This window comes from Dermatophagoides farinae, unplaced genomic scaffold (assembly GCF_024713945.1).
Source record: "Dermatophagoides farinae isolate YC_2012a unplaced genomic scaffold, ASM2471394v1 contig1, whole genome shotgun sequence".
NCBI classification, from domain to species: domain Eukaryota; kingdom Metazoa; phylum Arthropoda; class Arachnida; order Sarcoptiformes; family Pyroglyphidae; genus Dermatophagoides; species Dermatophagoides farinae.
In genome coordinates, this window is record NW_027461514.1 from 444,912 (window position 1) to 463,486 (window position 18,575).

At 34.5% G+C, this 18,575-nt stretch overlaps 3 protein-coding genes and 1 pseudogene across 3 annotated transcripts; 3 read left to right on the forward strand and 1 right to left on the reverse strand.

The window, feature by feature from the left end:
* The first annotated feature begins 2,498 nt into the window (after window positions 1-2,498).
* Window positions 2,499-3,653, forward strand: LOC142597908 (putative S-adenosylmethionine synthase 4). Its single transcript, XM_075734920.1, has one exon. The coding sequence runs from the start codon at window positions 2,499-2,501 to the stop codon at window positions 3,651-3,653; it is 1,155 nt and encodes a 384-aa protein (XP_075591035.1).
* Window positions 3,654-10,475: 6,822 nt separating this feature from the next.
* Window positions 10,476-11,970, forward strand: LOC142597894 (uncharacterized). Its single transcript, XM_075734909.1, has 2 exons — window positions 10,476-11,868; window positions 11,942-11,970. Exons 1-2 carry the CDS (start codon window positions 10,476-10,478, stop codon window positions 11,968-11,970), a joined length of 1,422 nt encoding a protein of 473 aa, XP_075591024.1.
* An 11-nt stretch (window positions 11,971-11,981) lies between these two features.
* On the forward strand, window positions 11,982-15,055 carry LOC142597895 (DNA-directed RNA polymerase III subunit RPC1 pseudogene; annotated as a pseudogene).
* Window positions 15,056-15,696: 641 nt separating this feature from the next.
* LOC142597896 (uncharacterized) lies at window positions 15,697-17,339 on the reverse strand. Its single transcript, XM_075734910.1, has 2 exons — window positions 15,757-17,339; window positions 15,697-15,706 (listed from the first exon to the last, which is right to left on the reverse strand). Exons 1-2 carry the CDS (start codon window positions 17,337-17,339, stop codon window positions 15,697-15,699), a joined length of 1,593 nt encoding a protein of 530 aa, XP_075591025.1.
* Window positions 17,340-18,575: the final 1,236 nt, after the last annotated feature.

The window sequence follows — 18,575 nt, forward strand, 5'->3', positions numbered from 1 at the left end:
TGTTTGCAAAAAGACTCAACTTGGAACTCAAGAACGTTTTTCAGTCGTTGCTAAACGTTTTACCGTTTGAACTACATACCGATTTACTTGAAACTTTTAATACAAAGCTACAAGAAACAGTGGATATGAACAATCTAAGACAGGATGTTGCTACTTTAACAAATTTAATCCAGAAAACACATAATATAACTTTTTGCTCGGCCAACGATTTTGCTAATTTCTCTTCTGTCGATAACAGAAAACCTTTTATCGAACTCAAAATTGAAACTTTTGACAAGTCCAATGATTTATTTACGACTTCTTATAGCAATAAAAAAGCAGAGAAAGAAGAAGTACACTCCATAGGAGATTTAATATCAAAAAAATCAGTAAAAAAAAAATGGTCACAAGCTACTCTTGAGCCTTCTGATGAAAATAAACAAAACATGAAACAGCATAATACGGAAAATAAATCTATAAATGTGACAAAAATGGAGAAAATCGCGCCGAAAATCGATCTTGAGACTTTAGATAATGCCAAAAGTTCGGAACCAATCAATCTGCTATTCTCTGGTTATTCAGACAACAAATTTGGCTTGGAGGATTAGGGTGAATTTTAATTGTACAACATAGCAAAAGTATTGAACGATGCCACGTGGTTGTTGTGGTGAGGCAAAAATTGTGCCAACACCGACAATTTTTGAAAGCCACCTATGTTATGAAGAATTTCGTACAGGCAGTTTGAACCTACAGATGATACAGTTGAAGAAAATTTTGTTAGTTTATTCATCAGTTCGAAAACGCGTATTCCTACGTCAAAGGCTGCTTTTACATCTAACAAAAAATCTGCTTCCGTTTTAAAGGTTCTAAAACACTCAACCACCCGGTCATTAACGATCATCAGAAAGTCGATGAATGGTTTTAATAAAAGGATATTCAAAATAGAGTCACTGGATTTGTTTAGTATAGTAAGAAACGTACAGCAGGCGTAGAAAATAAGAATATTGTCATCGCAGCCATCGGTCTGTTGAATAATCCGGAGAACCAGCTCGAAAAACGAGATGCAACCGGGATTCAAGTCTTGTATCGCGCCCAACTGTTGAGACTCTGAAAAATCAAACATTCCTTCAATACCTGTTGATTTGGTGTTGGAATTTTTTATGTAGACTTGGGGGAAATAAAATGCATTAACCTGCTTTTCGTTGTAGTGCGATATTATGTAATAAACAATAGCGAAAGCCAGCTGACGCTGTTTAATACCATATGTGGTGCTGTTGCCAATCAGCTCTATCAAAACATTCAACACTTGCCCTTTATCAAGTTCTTCCAGCGCTCTGGGCGTGCCAAACTTGCTAATGTTATAGAGCGTAGACAGACAGCAGTTACGAATAGTATGTTGATAAGAGAACTTCGCCACATAAGTCAGCGCCATTACCGTGTCCATAGAAACAAAAAGCTCACAATACTCGGAGTTTTGAGATAACACTGAGAAGCTTTCTGCGATAAACCTTAAAATGTGTGTGTTTCCACTCAAGGGACCGACCAAGAAATACTTTGGAGAAAAGAGGTCGACATTTAGAAATGCCATATTGTTGCTTGTATTATTGTTGGCGGTGTCCGCTGCAGAAGGGTTGAAAAAGAGTTTTTCCATAATTTCTTTTTTAGGCACATAAGACTTTAGTTTTTCTACGTACAAATTTATGGCGGGCAGGAGCTCTTTCATACTCAGACCGCCGAGTACAAGGATGTTTCTAACATTCCAGCCCGCAAGTTCTTCTATTTTTTCGTCTTTGATAGCACCCATGGTCGAAGCAATATTTGCTAAGTATTGAGGATTCGACATCAGGATTTTTCGATACTCATTCGTGCTTCCAGCAATGTTAGCCAAGCAAAACAAAGCTTGTCTACGTAACTGGTTGTCGTAAGAATCGATCAAATCAATGAGCGGAGGGATCGCTCCGGCTGCTACGACATGTGCAGTCTGCTCGTCTGTTCCAGCAGCAATGTTTGTTAGACAAAAGCAGCACTGTAGTTTCAAGTACTTGGACGTGTGATGGCTGGTAATATAGCTTACAAACGCTCTGAGCAAACCGCTGTCAATGACTTCTTGCGCCAACGGGTACACTTCGTCTCTAGTTGTACACAACATCTGTTTTATCAAGAAAACTGCGTCTACCAACTCGTCCTCGCCAGAATTGGGGTTTAAAATTACAGTTGCTGCCTTTTCAACGGTGTCGCTCGACCAATTGAAACTACCAATTAGGTCTGCGATGTCATCTAACTCTTGATCATTTTCGTCTAAATTATTTTTCGAGCAAATCTGCTCTTCTTCAGGCGCTTTTTCAAATTGTCCAAACGAGTATAATCCAGGATCCATAATAAAGCATTTTTGTATATTTATTAAATCTATTTACAATTTAAAAGTCAAGCCTCACAACCATTATTAAATATTTTATCAATTTTATACAAAAACAAAAATATTTGGTATTTCAAAATTATTTTCTTCTGTCAGCGAAGAAATGTATTCTTATTTGTTCACGTCAGAATCGGTCACAGAGGGCCACCCAGACAAAATTTGTGATCAAATATCTGATGCTATTCTTGATTCTTGTTTAGCACTGGACCCCCAAGCGAAAGTGGCTTGTGAATGTGCAGTCAAGAACGAAATCGTTTTCATTTTTGGAGAAATTAGTGTAAAGGGAGTTATAGACTACGAGTCCATTGCGCGAAACAAACTAAAAGAAATTGGATACGATTCTAAAGCTAAAGGACTAGACTACAAAACTTGCAAAATTCAAGTAATGATAGATGAACAATCTCCTGAAATTGCGAAGTCAGTTCACTTAAACAAAAGTCTCGACGATGTAGGAGCTGGCGATCAAGGATTGGTATTTGGGTACGCATGTGACGAAACTAAAGAACTGATGCCGCTGTCTCATTTGCTGGCAAACAAACTCGCTTTGCGATTGAGCGAAGTCAGGAAAAAAAATATTCTGCGCTGGGTCGGCCCAGACGGCAAAACTCAGGTGACTGTAGAATACGAACAACATGAAAATGAACAACTGGTGCCTAAACACGTCAACACAGTAGTCATTTCAACTCAGCATACTCCGGACGTCAGCATCGAGAAAATTAGAGAAGACCTCATAACCCACGTTATCACCCCAATTATCCCCAAACAATTTTTAGATGAAAACACACGATATATTTTGAATCCAAGCGGAGAATTCACCGTTGGAGGGCCCCATGGAGATGCTGGCTTAACTGGACGTAAAATTATTGTTGACACGTACGGCGGCTGGGGCTCGCACGGAGGAGGTGCTTTTTCAGGAAAAGATTGCACTAAAATTGACAGGTCTGCCGCCTACGCAGCTAGACACGCAGCTAAATGCCTTGTTGCAAACAATCTGTGCTCTCGAGTTCTTATTCAAGTTTCATACGCTATCGGAGTTGCTGACCCTGTTTCTATATACGTAAATTCTTATAAGACTGCTAAGTCCGGCTTGTCAGACAGAAACCTCGAAACTATCGTCAAAAAAAATTTTGATTTTAGACCTGGCGCCATCATCAAAAGCTACGGCCTCACCGCGCCCATTTTCAGCGAAACGGCCACGTATGGACATTTTGGCCGACCACAGTTTGTATGGGAGCAAGTCAAAAAGCTTGAAATATGAATGTAATAAAAAAATACATAGTGACTGCTTTTTATCAATTGTCTGCAGCTAATTTTAAACCTAAAACTGCGTTGTTTACAAATAATAATTTCTAAAGAATTTTTTCGCATAATTAACTATAAATTACTTGGGTATTACAGTCAATGTTTGAATGTGAAGTTCTAAATACGCAGTATTTAGAAGATGCTGTTTACACTCTAAACAAATTATGCATAAGTGAAAAAGAGCACGTTAATATTAATGTTACTGAGACTGGCCTCCATTTGAACCTAGAACAGATTGCTTATTCAACGGTTGCTTCGATTGAAATTCCGATTTCATCTTTCTATAAGTTCGAATATTCACAAACAATTGGTGCTACTGTCTCGCTCGACAGTTTAAATCTTTATTTTTTAAATGCCAAAGCTTACCCGAATTCTAAATTGAAAGTACAAATTGGAAAAAACATCACTCTTATAAAGATATTCGAAGATAACACATTTCATAAACATATCTTGCCGGTTATCGATTACGAAACAAAAATACTTCAGCCATTTTCTACTTTTACATACGCTTCAAAAATTGAGATAACAACCTTTCTGTTTGCGTCACTAGCCCAAAATGCTTTACAATTTCTAAAAAAAAAAGACATCGCAAAGCTGCAAATCAGCGTTGTGAATTCTTTTGGAGGCGAACCTATGTTGAAATTTTCAGTTTCATCAAATATTTCTCGCAACGAGATCAGTGTATTATCATTTAGTCAAGACCAATACAACGTGAAAATCAATTATTCCGAAGATATTAGTTTAAAACTCAATGAAAAAATTGTAACGGCACTTTGTGCAGCTTCTGAGCTTTTCGAAAATGATGTGGTTATATCCCTTAAAGAAAGTATTCTCGTTCTTAGTTCAAATTTAAGGTAAGTTTTAATCACGTAAGCTTCGAAGCAAAAATATTTTAGACCACTTAGACACGGAAACAATCAACTGCGGGCGAAAGTTGAATGCATTATTGGTGTTTAACTTCATCGGAATTTTTTTTCTCTTTACGTAATTCGTCCATGTACTTGCCTAAATAATAGCCGAGAATTAGCAAAATAATTGCTAACAGTACACTAATTAGTAAAAACTTATGAAATAAGTCATAGTCATTGTTGAGTCTAATAAGCTGTTGAATAAAATTATACAAAGTTTTCTTGCTGATAAAAAACCAAGTTGCGGTAGGAAACAATTTTACCATATCGTCAAAAGCGACTTCAAACTTTAGTTTAGACATTGACTTCCACAAAATAATGCACGAAAGTAGCAACCCTGCGCTAAGCAACCAAAAAGAAATCACAATCTTATTATAAGTTTCCCTAACGCCCAAAAATCCGTTAAACTCGTCAATAAACGATGGGCTTACGCTATATGTAAAAGGTTCGTTCTCTACGATCGTCTTTTTCATTCGCTGTATATTTGAAGCCATTTTTAACTATCAGAGTTGTTTATTTTTAACGCACTTAAACAGATTCGAGCGCGCTATTAACTAAATCTGTGATTGCAATATTATTTAATCTTACTAATTTTCTATGTTTTAGAACAATTAGACTAAAACAAAATTCAAATTCATATTAGATTTTTTAACTTACAAAAAATTAATCAAGTAAATTGCTACACAAGCTAACTGTATTGCAGAACCGATAAATGCTTGTTTTGTAATTGTCTATAATTTTTATTTGCTGCGTAACTTACCAGTTTGACATCATTTGAATATTTGCTAGCTGCACTGTTTGTAAAAGACAGTGATAGGAGTTCATCCTCTTTGGACTCTATTCCTCGTAAAGCTATAAAATAGTTAGTACCCATTCTTAGACAGTTATGGGCTTGCGAAAGTAACAATATAACAAACGAAACTATTTCAAAACATATGTAGTTGCGGTTTAGCCAAATTTTCGCAGGTCGCGCGCAAAAAAGAGAAACTGCAGACAGCGTTGTAACTAGGAAAATCGTCATTATCAAACTCATCACAGATTCTACTTCAAATCCGGCTAAATATCTAGTATAACGTAGTAAAATTTCTCCAAACAAATAAATCAGAGCGCTTAACGCAATTATGAATCCATATAGTAAAAGTTTATTTACTTCTTGCGCCGGGATTAGATAGCTGTGAACAATATGTAAGAAAATACTAACTTACTCGGCGGCTCTTTCCACTAAAAAACTTTCAATCATAGCATACTATCCATGTGTTGCGTGCATTCAAAACCAACACGCTGATCAAAAAATTATTTATGTTTTTTTTATTATTATCCCGCATAATCACATTTGCAGAACGTGTAATTAATTAATAAATACATATATACCTGCTATTATAAAATAACGATTAAAGGTTTGTTAGCATATTGTTATATCAAATACAACGCTTGATATCAAATAACTAATCAAAAATATTTATATATGCACACAAAAAAATACCAGATATTAAAATAGTTTTTCAGACCATTAATTCTGTTTACTTTTTTTAAGTTCTTCTAACAATGGAAATAGCTCATCTATGTTTGGAAATGTTTCAACTTCTGGAGCGTTTTTTTTAACAGTTGCATATCTTCGTTTCAAAGGCTTTGAAAAAATAGTTTCATTGTAATGATCTATATTTTCTTTTTCGTCGGATTCGATATCACCAAAATTGTTTAATTGACTTAAATTCAACTCGTATTCGTATTGTTTTGCCTCTTTTACTTTTGTAATAGGATGTATAGAACCTGAAACCAATTTTTTTAACTCGTCATTTTCTATTTTTGGGCCGATCAGCGCAGAAATTTCAGCTGAACAATTTTCTACTTTAGAGATGTTAACACACTGTTGGGATATTGGATCATAAACCCAATGATAACGAAAAGTCAAGAAGGCGTATGTTAATTCGTCAATTATCTCTGTGTTTTCAGACAAATGATCGGTAATTTGTTCACAAGCCTTTTTAAAAATTTTCTTTATTTGATCATCAGCAATGTTGTGTACATCAATCTCCAACATTTCTAACGTCTTAACTAATACTTTAGCGCCCTTTTTTATTCCAATACCTTTGATTCCATTCGTGTAATCACAGCCACTTAAACAACAAAGCAACGTCCACACTGCAGAGGTCGAATATCTTACTGGCAGAATGTCACACTGTATCAATGCTTCTTGTTTAATCATGATACAAGTTCCGTCGCTTTCGTATTTTGTAAGCATCACTTTGGCGCCATACAGTAACAAGTCACTATCTTCTGAAAATATAAAATCAACGTAATTTTGATAATTCAGAAAAGCTAGTTGTGAGTCAGCTTCGTATGGAGCAACTAAGTATTTTATATTCAACTCTCTCAAATTATCAATCAAGTCTTTAACCTGCTCCCAAGACACGCTTACAGCTGCCGATAAATATTTAAATTCATTCTTTCTATCAGATTTCTTCCGGTATTGTGCAGCTTTCTCTAAAGAAATTGCTCTTTGAGACCTTCGTAACTCATCTGTTTTTTTTTTACTTGGTAGTGAAACACCATCGAAAACGAAAACACAATCAATTGAATAATTAAGCAAGGTTTTCACCTTGCGAATAATAGAAGCAGTCACTTTCTTGCTAACCAAACCGCTTGTAACTTGTTTCACGTCAGAATAAGCAGCTCTATGCAGCCAACTATAAGCATCAACGGCACATCTTTTATGAGAAAATTGCTTTACACTGACAAATCTTGTATTTTCTCTAATCGCTTGGTGTAACCCTTTACAACCCATATCGAGAATTCAAACGTATCGACTTGAATATGTGAACACCTGTTTGAATTATCCAGAACCAATATTAACGCATATCCACGTGTAATTTAATTTAAAATAAAACTATGCTCTATACTACAATTTTTTATTATTATGAAAGCAACACAAATCAAATGATAAAAACAAATAAAATATAGAGCTACCGTGTTCTAACCGTATGGATTCAAAAATTTAAATTACGTACTAGAATCATTTGAATCACTCGAAGAATTTAAATTTTCATAGTCATAATCTGATAACCAACGGGATAAAATAGATTTTGTTGTGAATTTGTTTTCACAAATATCATCTTTATAGGATAACCATTCTTGGAACATTTCCAGAGTAAAAACCTCGCATTCTAAAAATGTTTTATACACTATAATAACAAGTTTGTGTTCTTGCGATGGGGATATTCTGATAATACCTATCCCGGGAGATATACGAGCTAATTCTTGGAACATTATTAAGTTAAAGTACATGGATTTCGACTGTAACATTTCTTTCAAAATTTCAATAACTTGCTTGACGGTTGGACATAAAGTTCTCAGGAAGGATATTATATTATTTTCAATGAATGTCTTGATTGGAACACTTTCGTCATAAACTACTAATTGTACCAGCAATAGTCGGTAAACTTCAGCAAATAGAACAGCTAGACCTAATGAACTTTCTTTCAAGTTACACTCATCTTCAACACCAGACAGCATTTGTCCGATTTCTTCCTTTGAAGGTCTCCTAGACAAAATGTCTCTAAGAACTTTAGAAACAACTTTAATGGTATCAACATCACCAATCAGTGTATGGCCTTTTAATAAAGCTTTGTGCTCCGCTTCTTTCTTTTTGGCTAATTCAGCTTGCTCAGCCAATAATTCATTTTGTTCAGCTAGCAATTTGTTTTGCTTTTCAAGTTCTTGTTTTTCTTCTTCAGATATTACATTGGAGCTTTTCAAAGCATTTTCAACACAAGAAGCAATCGATTCAGAAGGTTTGGAAGCAGTGTCAACGGCTTTTGACTTAATCCCGACATTGTTAATCGAGATTTCTGAAGCAAGTGGGCTGAAAGAAAATTCAGAAAGACTGTTTGAATCTACTTTTGAAGTCATGTTTTGCGAGAATTTTTGCTGCGTTGGCTGGTTATAGTAATCAAGTGAACGAGAGCTAAATACTTTAGAACGTGAGGAATTTACAGACGAAGAATTAAATCTACTGCTATGTTCTTCATTCTTGTTGTCATACTGAGAAGTAGATGAGTAGATATTGCTTTTAATAGAAGATAAACCTAACTGTCTAGAAGACTTATTTAAAAGATTAGCTTTAAAAACGGAGTTTTCTGCAGTTTCAGACGATTTAAAACTTGGCTCATTACAACGCTCATCTATCTTTTTAGGTTTAATATTTAAACACTCGTACAACTGTGAATTTAATTTAAGTGAGGGTTTTAAGCTCAATGCGGATTCTTGATTAAATGATCTTGACGATTTAAAATTACTCGTGGAAAACGATCGGCTTTTATCAAATCGTCTATCATCGGCAGCCATTTGAGCTGCTTCTCTCGCCTCTCTGAGGCCTGCGCTTCTACTGCCTTTTGGGAAAGATGTGAGATTCGCCGAACTAACTGCTCGACTTATTCCACCTTGATGAAGTGAGTCGAAACTAATTTTTTTTGATGTAGCAGGCGGGCTGTTACTGGACACATTATTCACAGAAGATGTATCATCATTTTTTACATCTGACGCATTGTTTTGTGCTTTCTCATTAGACAGAGACATTCGTTACCAGCACGAAACCTAATTATATCAAAAGATACTATTTTTTCTAAGTAATATAAAAAAAATTTTTTTTACTTTTCAATTTCAAGTAACTTAAAATAAACAAATAAAATAAATCAAACGACCAATAATATTTGTAAGGTTATGAATTATTTTTTTATTACTGCCACAGGTGTTTCTAAGTTGTTTTTTTTGAACACGGGTGAGTAAGAAAGCATGCTGGGCAGAATCACAAATTCAATTTGAGAACCACGAATAAAAATTTTTCCTAGATTCGATTTTGCACCATTCTTTTGAGTAAACAAAACATTTTCTATTAACAGATTCATATTATCTTCTACATCGATTAAAGTACCTTTTGCACATTCTCCAGTTTTTAACTCAACGATAATTGTAAACCCTGTTCCTTGATGCAAAAGTTTTACAGGAATCCCAATCTGCATAAATAATTTATGGTTCTAACAATATCTTTTAATCAAATAGAATTAATTGTCCAGATTTGTTAACAAGCAAAAATATAATACTTAATAAAAATTATCAAAAAGAAATAATAAAATCCTAATGTTTCATTTCCACTTAATATAATTTATGAAGGTGTTTTCGCTATTTTTTACAGCATAACCACTCTTTTTTCAAAATATAAATTTTCATATTTTTTTCGTACGTAACTGATGCCACAAAATTAGTTACGAGGATATATACCTCCGCAGGCATTACCAGATTTCTAATATTGCTTGATTATGAATACTTTTACAAAGGAATTTGCAACTGTTTCTGAAAATTATTGGGTAATTGACAGCCTGAAGTTTGATACATTTTCACACAATGAAATTTTGAGAAATGCTGTTATAAGAATAGTGCATCCAGTTTTGTATAACTCTAATAAACCAGCTAAATTTGGACTTCTAGATCCGGCACTGGGCATAGGAAAAGATAATGGTAATTTATTAACGTTTGATTCTAATTCATGTAGCACCTGTAGCCAAAACCACGAAAACTGCGTAGGACATTGGGGATATTTCGTACTGCCCTTTCCTATAATTCATCCTGGCTACATCAAATATGTAACTGCCGTTCTTCAATCGATTTGTATTAAGTGTAGTAGATTATGCTTGCCTTCATCTATCAGAAAATTTTTTAAAAGAAAAATCGAATACTCTAACAGAGATATACTAATTAAAGCTTCTTTGTTTTCCAAACTAATTGAGATTTGCAAAAAACAAGATGTTTGTGAATATTGCAGTCAGCCCAGAGGAACAATAAAGAAGGTAAACTTATCAAGAGCAGACTCTTTTATGAAATTCTATTACGAACTGCAGAGCACTAACGGTTCAACTTCAAATACTAAATATACAGTTGAATTAACACCGGAAATGATTTATTCTTTTTTTGAAAAGATACCTGAAAACGATAGAGCTTTAATTTTTACTCAAAACCCGGAAAAGTTCATTATGAAAGTAATTCCAATACCTCCATCATCGATTCGTCCATCGATAAATTTAATGGATTCTGGTACGAACGAAGACGATCTGACCATCGTACTCAAAGATATTATATTTACTTCCATTCAACTTGAAGATGCTATCAAGAACGGTAACAACTACAACAAAATTCAAAGTTTGCGTGACATCTTACAAGTTCAGTACGTTAGATTTATAAATTCTGATTATCCTCAGCTTAACAATGTTATAAATTCCTTATCTAGGATAGGAAATGTTATTAAGCAAGGAAGAGGTGTGTCTCAACGTTTAAAAGGTAAAGACGGACGTTTTCGAGGTAATCTCAGTGGTAAGCGTGTAGATTTTAGTGGTAGAACAGTTATTAGTCCTGATTGCAACTGCAGCGTAGAGCATGTAGTAATCCCAGAATTTTGCGCTAAGCGAATGACATATCCCGAAAAAGTAACTATTTTCAACATAGAAAAATTGAAGCAATGCATCTTGAACGGACCAAATAACTGGCCAGGAGCGTTGTCAGTTACTAAACTTGCACAAAAACAAAAAATTTCTTTGCGGTTTGTCCAGTGTAAATCAGTTGCAGACAATTTAAAAGTAGGAGATATTGTTGAACGTCATTTGGCCAACAATGATTACGTATTATTTAATCGACAACCCTCTCTGCACCGTATGTCAATTATGTGCCATAATGTCACTGTACTCCCAGAACGCACTCTAAGATTCAACGAATGTGTTTGTGGACCATATAATGCAGATTTTGATGGAGATGAAATGAATATTCATCTCCCGCAGACTGAAGAAGCAAAAGCCGAAGCTAAGTTTTTGATGAGTATTAAAGAAAACTTAAGAACACCGAGAAACGGATCGCCTGTTGTTGCTGCCACACAAGATTTTCTAAGTGGTAGTTGGCTCATGACTTACAAGGACGTTTTTTTTACTAGATTTCAAATTACTCAGTATGTTTCTTATTTTTGTGATGCGTTATTGAAAATTGATATTCCAATTCCTGCGATTATTAAACCTGTCGAGCTTTGGACAGGAAAACAGTTATATGGTTTGTTAATTAGGTCTCATAAAGAAGACCCAACATTAGTTTCCTTAGAGTTGGCAGAAAAGAATTATTCCAAGTCAAACCCGAAATATCCATGGATGTGCAGAAATGATGGATATGTTATTATACAGCGATCAGAAATTATCTGTGGTACACTAGGAAAATCCGTATTAGGTTCAGGTAATAAACACGGTTTGATTGCGTTTTTAATAGAGTACAATTCAAGCAACGCATGTATCGTTATTTTGAACAGACTTAGCAAATTGTTTGGGCGGTGGCTGACTGAAAGAGGTATGACTATAGGGATTGAAGACGTTACTCCAAATTCAGCGATCAATGAAGATAACAAAGAGCTAATTGTAGAAGCATATAAAAAAATAGATTTTTTCAACAAAGAGTATTCCCAGAAACTACTTATTCCCGATTCGGGAAGCACTGTTAAGCAAACCTTAGAGCGTAGAACGAAGTCTATACTCGATTCCATCAGAGAGGGTTCTGGTAAAAAATGCATTAAACACTTGCATCCGCTTAACAAGCCTTTGATTATGTTTTATTCTGGATCAAAAGGAAGTTTAATTAATATCGCGCAAATGACATGTTTAATTGGGCAACAAAATGTAAACGGAGAACGTATTTGGAACGGGTTTGTTGGACGAACTTTGCCTCACTTCTGGTTTGAAGAAAGCGACTCTCCACGAGCAAAAGGATTTGTACAAAACAGTTTTTATTCTGGATTAGATCCAGATGAGTTCTTTTTTCACACAATGTCTGGTCGAGAAGGTCTAGTCGATACCGCAGTAAAAACCGCCGAAACCGGTTATTTACAGAGACGACTTGTCAAGGCATTGGAAGATTTAAGCATTCGATACGATAATACTTTGAGAACTTCATCTCAACACATTGTTCAATTTGTTTACGGTGACGACTCTCTCAATGTGCAACTGATCAACTCCAGCAAACAACCATTCGACATTGACAAAATTTATGAACATATATGTAGAATGCGGGTATTAACACTAGGGCAAATATTACAAATTACTTTGGATGCAGATTTAATGGCATTGCAAATGCCTAACAGTACTTTAGTCACCAACCAGCCTTTTATAAATGGACTTAATGTAGCGAAATTTTGTTTTTTACCGCCAACCGATCTTGATTACTATTACAAAGAATTGCCAAATTTTTTAAAAAAAACCAACTTTTGCAAACATATTCCTAACTTTCCTAAATTGCTTCTGCAAAAACTCGAAAGTCTTAAAATTTGTATAGAAAACGGGAACTCGTACTATTCTTACCAACAGTTGTTAGAGTATCTTTCAGATGTTACTAAAACTTCCGATCAATATTTAAACACAATTCGTGACAATTTACTCGTTTGGAAATTAATACATGATGATTTCTTACCCGCAGTTCGGCTACTACCTTTATTACCTTATGAAATAATTCAATGGGTTGAGTTTTTGATTTTCATGTTGAGAGAATATTGTACTGAGACATCGACTTTTTCATTCACTACCCAATACGAAGCTGAACATCCAAATGACCCAAAAATCAATTTAACTAAAAAGACATTTATTGATCAAATCAGACTTTGGGCTGGAAAACATGTTAAGTCCGAAGTTGATAGGAGAATTCTCTCTGGCCAAAATCCTGCGCTTACTTGGGAAGACTATTATCAAGAGATTAAAGACTACGCATATTTTTATCAGCAGTTCAAGTTTCCGACTCATTTTTCGCACATACCAGTTACTCCTTTTACTTGCCGTTTATTAATTATTCCAAAGGCTCTTTTCAATTCATTTGGACAGTTTCCATCCAGTGCAAATATTCTTTTTATCAAATCATTAACGAATTTAGAAATACTCTATAAACTCATTCAGTTTTTGTGGATTAAATTCCAACAAGCACAAATACATCCAGGAGACCCAGTAGGAGCCATAAGTGCGCAATCAATTGGGGAACCTGGAACTCAAATGACCCTGAAAACGTTCCACTTCGCAGGAGTTGCCAGTATGAACGTCACGCTAGGAGTACCGCGTTTAAAGGAAATCATCAATGCTACACTAAACATAAGTAGTCCGATTTTCACAATTCCACTTGCTTTGAATAAATCCAGTTATTACTATGCTCAAATGATTCAAGCAAAAATTTTGTGTATAAGATTAGGCAGTATTTGCAAATGGATAGAAGAAACTATTTCGGCTTTTCAAGTGACTTTAGTAATTCAATTAAATGACGAGCTGATCAAAAAGAACTTCTTGCCCATCGATTCAGAAAGTGTAATTTCCAGAATCAAAGACACGAGTGCAATTAAAAAAAAGATTATCCGGGCTTGCAGTTTTAAAGCTTTAAATAAGTATAAGTTTATTATTTATCCACCACAGCCTAAAAATCAAGATTTTACGTCGTTCGAAATACATAATTTAATTCAAGAATTGCAAAAGGTGCCGATCAGCGGCATGAGCTCGATCAAGCAGGCGATAATAACGGAAAACACCAACCCTGACACAAAAGCTATTGAATATAACTTAGTAGCTCAAGGAACTGGACTTTTAAACATACTTAACACTGAAGGAATAGATACTAATCATATTAAATATAATAATATTATGGAGATTTCTCAGGTCTTAGGTATTGAAGCAGCGCGACAGTCGATCATCAATGAAGTTTTCGACTGTTTAAATGCTTATAATATATCAATAGACACTAGACACGTTGCTCTTTTAGGAGACGTCATGACATCACGCGGCGAAGTCTTAGGAATAAGCAGACAAGGAATCGAAAAAATGAAATCATCTGTTTTGTGTTTAGCAAGTTTTGAACAAACAAACGACCACTTGTTTGAAGCAGCAGCGTTCCAAAAAAAAGAAAAAATTTGTGGAGTTTCAGAGTCAATTATTTTAGGTAGGCGTATTAACTTAGGAACTGGATGTTTTGATCTCTTGCAACATCCAGTTGGTTTTGACATTTATAAGAGTCTTTCCAAACCGCATAGGAAAACGTTTTTGGAAACTGTTTTTACGGACTTAAAAGCTTAGCCTGCAACGAAGCAGCTTTCTCTCTTATTTTTTTTCTAAATATTGATTTAATAGTTCTGACTTTTTATTTTCTGAATCCAGAATCTTTTTAATTAACAAATATGACTCTGGGATTAATATTCCAGTTAGCAAAACTTTTTCTTCCGCATTCACTTTAAAACTATAGTAAATAAAATCTGGTCTGCGTTTATCATAAAATAGAAAACTGTTTTTGTTTATTTCGATGTTTTCATTTGTGCCTGAGTTTTTGATATAATACGAATACTTTTTCTGTTTATAAAGATTATTAGGACCTTTGTTTTCACTTCCCAAAGAGTGCATTAGCTTAAACCTAATTGCACATTGGTCAAAGTTTTCCAATATGATGCACGTTCTCAACGTGTCAGCGATAGAGTGAATTTTGGCTGAATGCTTTTTCCAGAAAGACTTTAGTTGCATTTTTGATCTAACCAAACCGGTTACCATTTGTAACGACAATTCATTTCCGTCCGTCAAATTATTAACAGATATTAGTTTATTAACCATGGTAGCGCAGCTTTTAAACGAACAGAAGGCGTCTATAAGTTTTTTTGATAACTTCATAAAAAAAACGTTAAAATCGAACGACAATTCGTCATAAAACTGCTCTTTCGTAAATATAACATCTAAAACCGTCACAACAAGCGATAAATCGTCCATCAGATGTTTTTCAGTTAATATTGAAAGACTAAACGGAAAGAATAGATCAACAATATCAGTCCATATATGCAACAACAGAAGTGCTAGAAAAACATCTACTACGTTCAATTCGAAAAAACGGACTTGGTAAAATCGCACAAAAGCTGCCGCCAACGAAGGATGCAACTGTGTAGACACTGCATATATGCCTTTTTGAGTGATGGAATAGTAAATCTTATCTCCATCAGTTTTTTTCTCTTTAACAAGTCCCTTTTTTTCAAGGTAGTTACAAGCTGTATGAACTTTGTTAGTGCTAATTTTGTCTGGAAATTTAAAATTAATCAGGTCTGGCCATTTCAAAGAGGCTAAATACAGGAAAATAGATTCTAACGGTGTGCTCAGAAGCAACGGGGTCATGAAGTTTTTCATTGTCTCCGAAAATGTCTCTGCAGAATACATTCTATAGCAGTGTCCTCTTCCAACCCTTCCAGCTCTTCCTGTTCTTTGAACAGCGTTTGACTTAGAAATATTAACAGTTTTAATGCTACCTACAGAAGTAAGTTGGTTGTACGTTTTATACTTCATGTATCCGGAATCAACAACATAGCGTACGTTAGGCAGCGTCAGAGAAGTTTCTGCAACGTTTGTTGCTAGTATGACAATTCTTTCCGAAGGTTTGGGTTCATTGAAAATTTTCGCAAAAGTCTGCTCATTAATACCAGAGTAAAATTCATACACTGTCAAAGTGCCATTTCCATCAGCCCCCTTCCATTCTGTATATTCTTTTTTTTTGATGTCTTCATCTAAAGATGCCCGTTCAACATTAGAGTCTGGATCTGTTTCAAGCAGTGTTTCATTACTTGCAGCTTCACCCGTTTTTATTTTTTTGCGAATCGAACCAATATCAGAATCAACAGATAGTTCCTTGTTATTTTTATCCTCATCAAAATCGAAACCAATTGAGTCATTAAATTCGTCATCAGACTGTGGCAAGATGTTATTTGACGAATCGGCAAATCCCTCCAGCTGTGCCGCTGTGATATTGTCGATATCAGCGTCAAATGATATTTCGTTATTTTTACCGTTAACGCCTGATAAAAGTTTGTGCACAAATTGAATTTCTTTTTTTCCAGGTAAAAACGCTAAAATTGATCCTGCAGGTAACTCGTTATGAATTTTCTTTATTTTACTGGCAACCGCAGGTAGATTGTTTTTTACCGTTTTTTTCGCATAGTGAACTGCTACTGGAAAAATTTTGTCTTCAATTTCTAATTTTTGAAAAGAAAAGTCGTTCAGCAAAGCATCAAAATCTAATATAGGTTTCCCAAACAGCTTATAAGTGGCAGACATAAGCAACACCCTCAGTGGCGGAATGTTTATTTTATTTTTGTTCCAGAGAAATGCTCGCAATCTAACTATATATGTTAGCATGCCAAACAAAATATCACTGCTCAACGATCGTTCGTGAAACTCATCTAAAATGATAACAGAGAAATTGGATAAAAGTATATCGGATTGTATTATGTTTAGCAAGATTCCTTCAGTCATTATTACCAAATATTCGTCTGAGGAACATTTGTCATATTTGTTACGTATATGCGAACTAACGTTCTCTGAAAAACTACCTAGTTCAAACTTCAGCCTATTTGTAATAGATTCAACAGCCGCTCTTCGTGGTTGAGTCATGCAAATCTTTAATATTTTTGTTTTATTTTTTTCATCGCTAACTGAAAAGTTGAACCCGCATTCTATAAGAAACTGGGGGATTTGCGTTGATTTGCCACACCCAGTGCCTCCTGAAACTAACGAAAACAAGTTCTCGCGAACGAGTTCGACTATAGCGGATTCATAATTAATTATGGGTATTTTCGAACGTATATGGTTTATTTTTCTATCTCTTTGAATTTCGACATGTTTATAAAAATCTACATCATGTCTCGTTTGTGTAATTAACATTCTATTTTTCCTATTTTATAGTCAATTTTTGTTTATAATAACAAAGTTTACTATTTTACTTCAAAAAATATTTTAGATATAATTCTAATAAAATATAATATCGTATTTTCTTAGCTAATAATCCTAGTTTAGTGTAAAATACTATTTTTTTAAAATTGCAAATAATATTAATATAATTTAAAAAAAACGTAATCTGTGATAACATAATTTTTATACAAACTCGATAGTGCACATTTAAATAAGTTGAAAAATTAACTCAATATAGTTATACTATCTATGTTGAAATAATATTATCTAACTGATTCTACTCAGTTAATAGTTACTCACAGTTAAATTCAAAATTTTTATTCTACTTCGACAAAACAGGCTTCTTCTGGTTGTCTCGTAAAATAGTGTACAACTTTTCGGTATCTTCAACGTCAGCTAGATAAAGTATAAAAAAGGAAAATGGGTTTTCAACTTGGTTGTTATCATCGCTCGCTGCCAAAAGTTTAGTAATGTCTAAACAAGAAAATTTAATTGACTTTTCACTTAATTTAACTACGTAGTTTAACGTAGTGAAAGGCGCATTTAACAGAACGTTCCAAGTGAAACTTTTTCTAAACACTATTCGGTAATCATCTGACTCGTTAGATTTAAGAATTCGTACACAACCTTCACCAATAGTGCTTGAATAGTACTTAATTGTGCCTTCGACTTCTTTAGAATTAACTTTCTTTAATTTTACGTCGAACTTAGTAAAAACTAATTCTTCGTCTTCTTCTCCTTTAAAGGAGCTTGGGGTTTTAGTTATAGCATGTTCGTCGTACTTTCTATTTTCTAAGCTTTCTTCTGGGCCTGCTGTATTTTCAGCGTTAAAAAGTGGGTTGTTTGTGGTATTAGCATCAAGTGCAGAATTCGTATTGTCAACTGAAAACAATGAATTTGTTTTTAAATTGTTAAACAGATTTGAAGTGGAAAATAAACTGGACGTGTTTGTGGAAAAATCAAAATTAGAAAATGAAAAAATCGAATTTTCATCCTTTTTAGCATTTTCTTCGGGGTTCGGTTTAACCTCAAGATTTTTCACAGGAGTTGCAACTTCTTTAACGTCTGATTCGCTCTCAGTTATACTCTTAGCAGTGGAATTTTCTTGGGATTTAAATAATTTATCACTTTGAAGAGTAGATTCAGATTTAATTGACTCAATTGATCCGATTGGAGTTTGTTTGTTATTTTCTTCTTTCGAAGCTGAAA

Excerpts from the sequence above, each read along its gene's own strand:
- LOC142597908 (XM_075734920.1), top strand. The coding sequence starts at position 2,499 with ATGTATTCTTATTTGTTCACGTCAGAATCGGTCACAGAGGGCCACCCA.
- LOC142597894 (XM_075734909.1), top strand. The coding sequence starts at position 10,476 with ATGAAATTCTATTACGAACTGCAGAGCACTAACGGTTCAACTTCAAAT. Across the intron at positions 11,869-11,941 it reads AAAATCCGTATTAGGTTCAG|ACTTAGCAAATTGTTTGGGC; the intron begins GTAATAAACACG and ends TATTTTGAACAG.
- LOC142597896 (XM_075734910.1), bottom strand. The coding sequence starts at position 17,339 with ATGTTAATTACACAAACGAGACATGATGTAGATTTTTATAAACATGTC.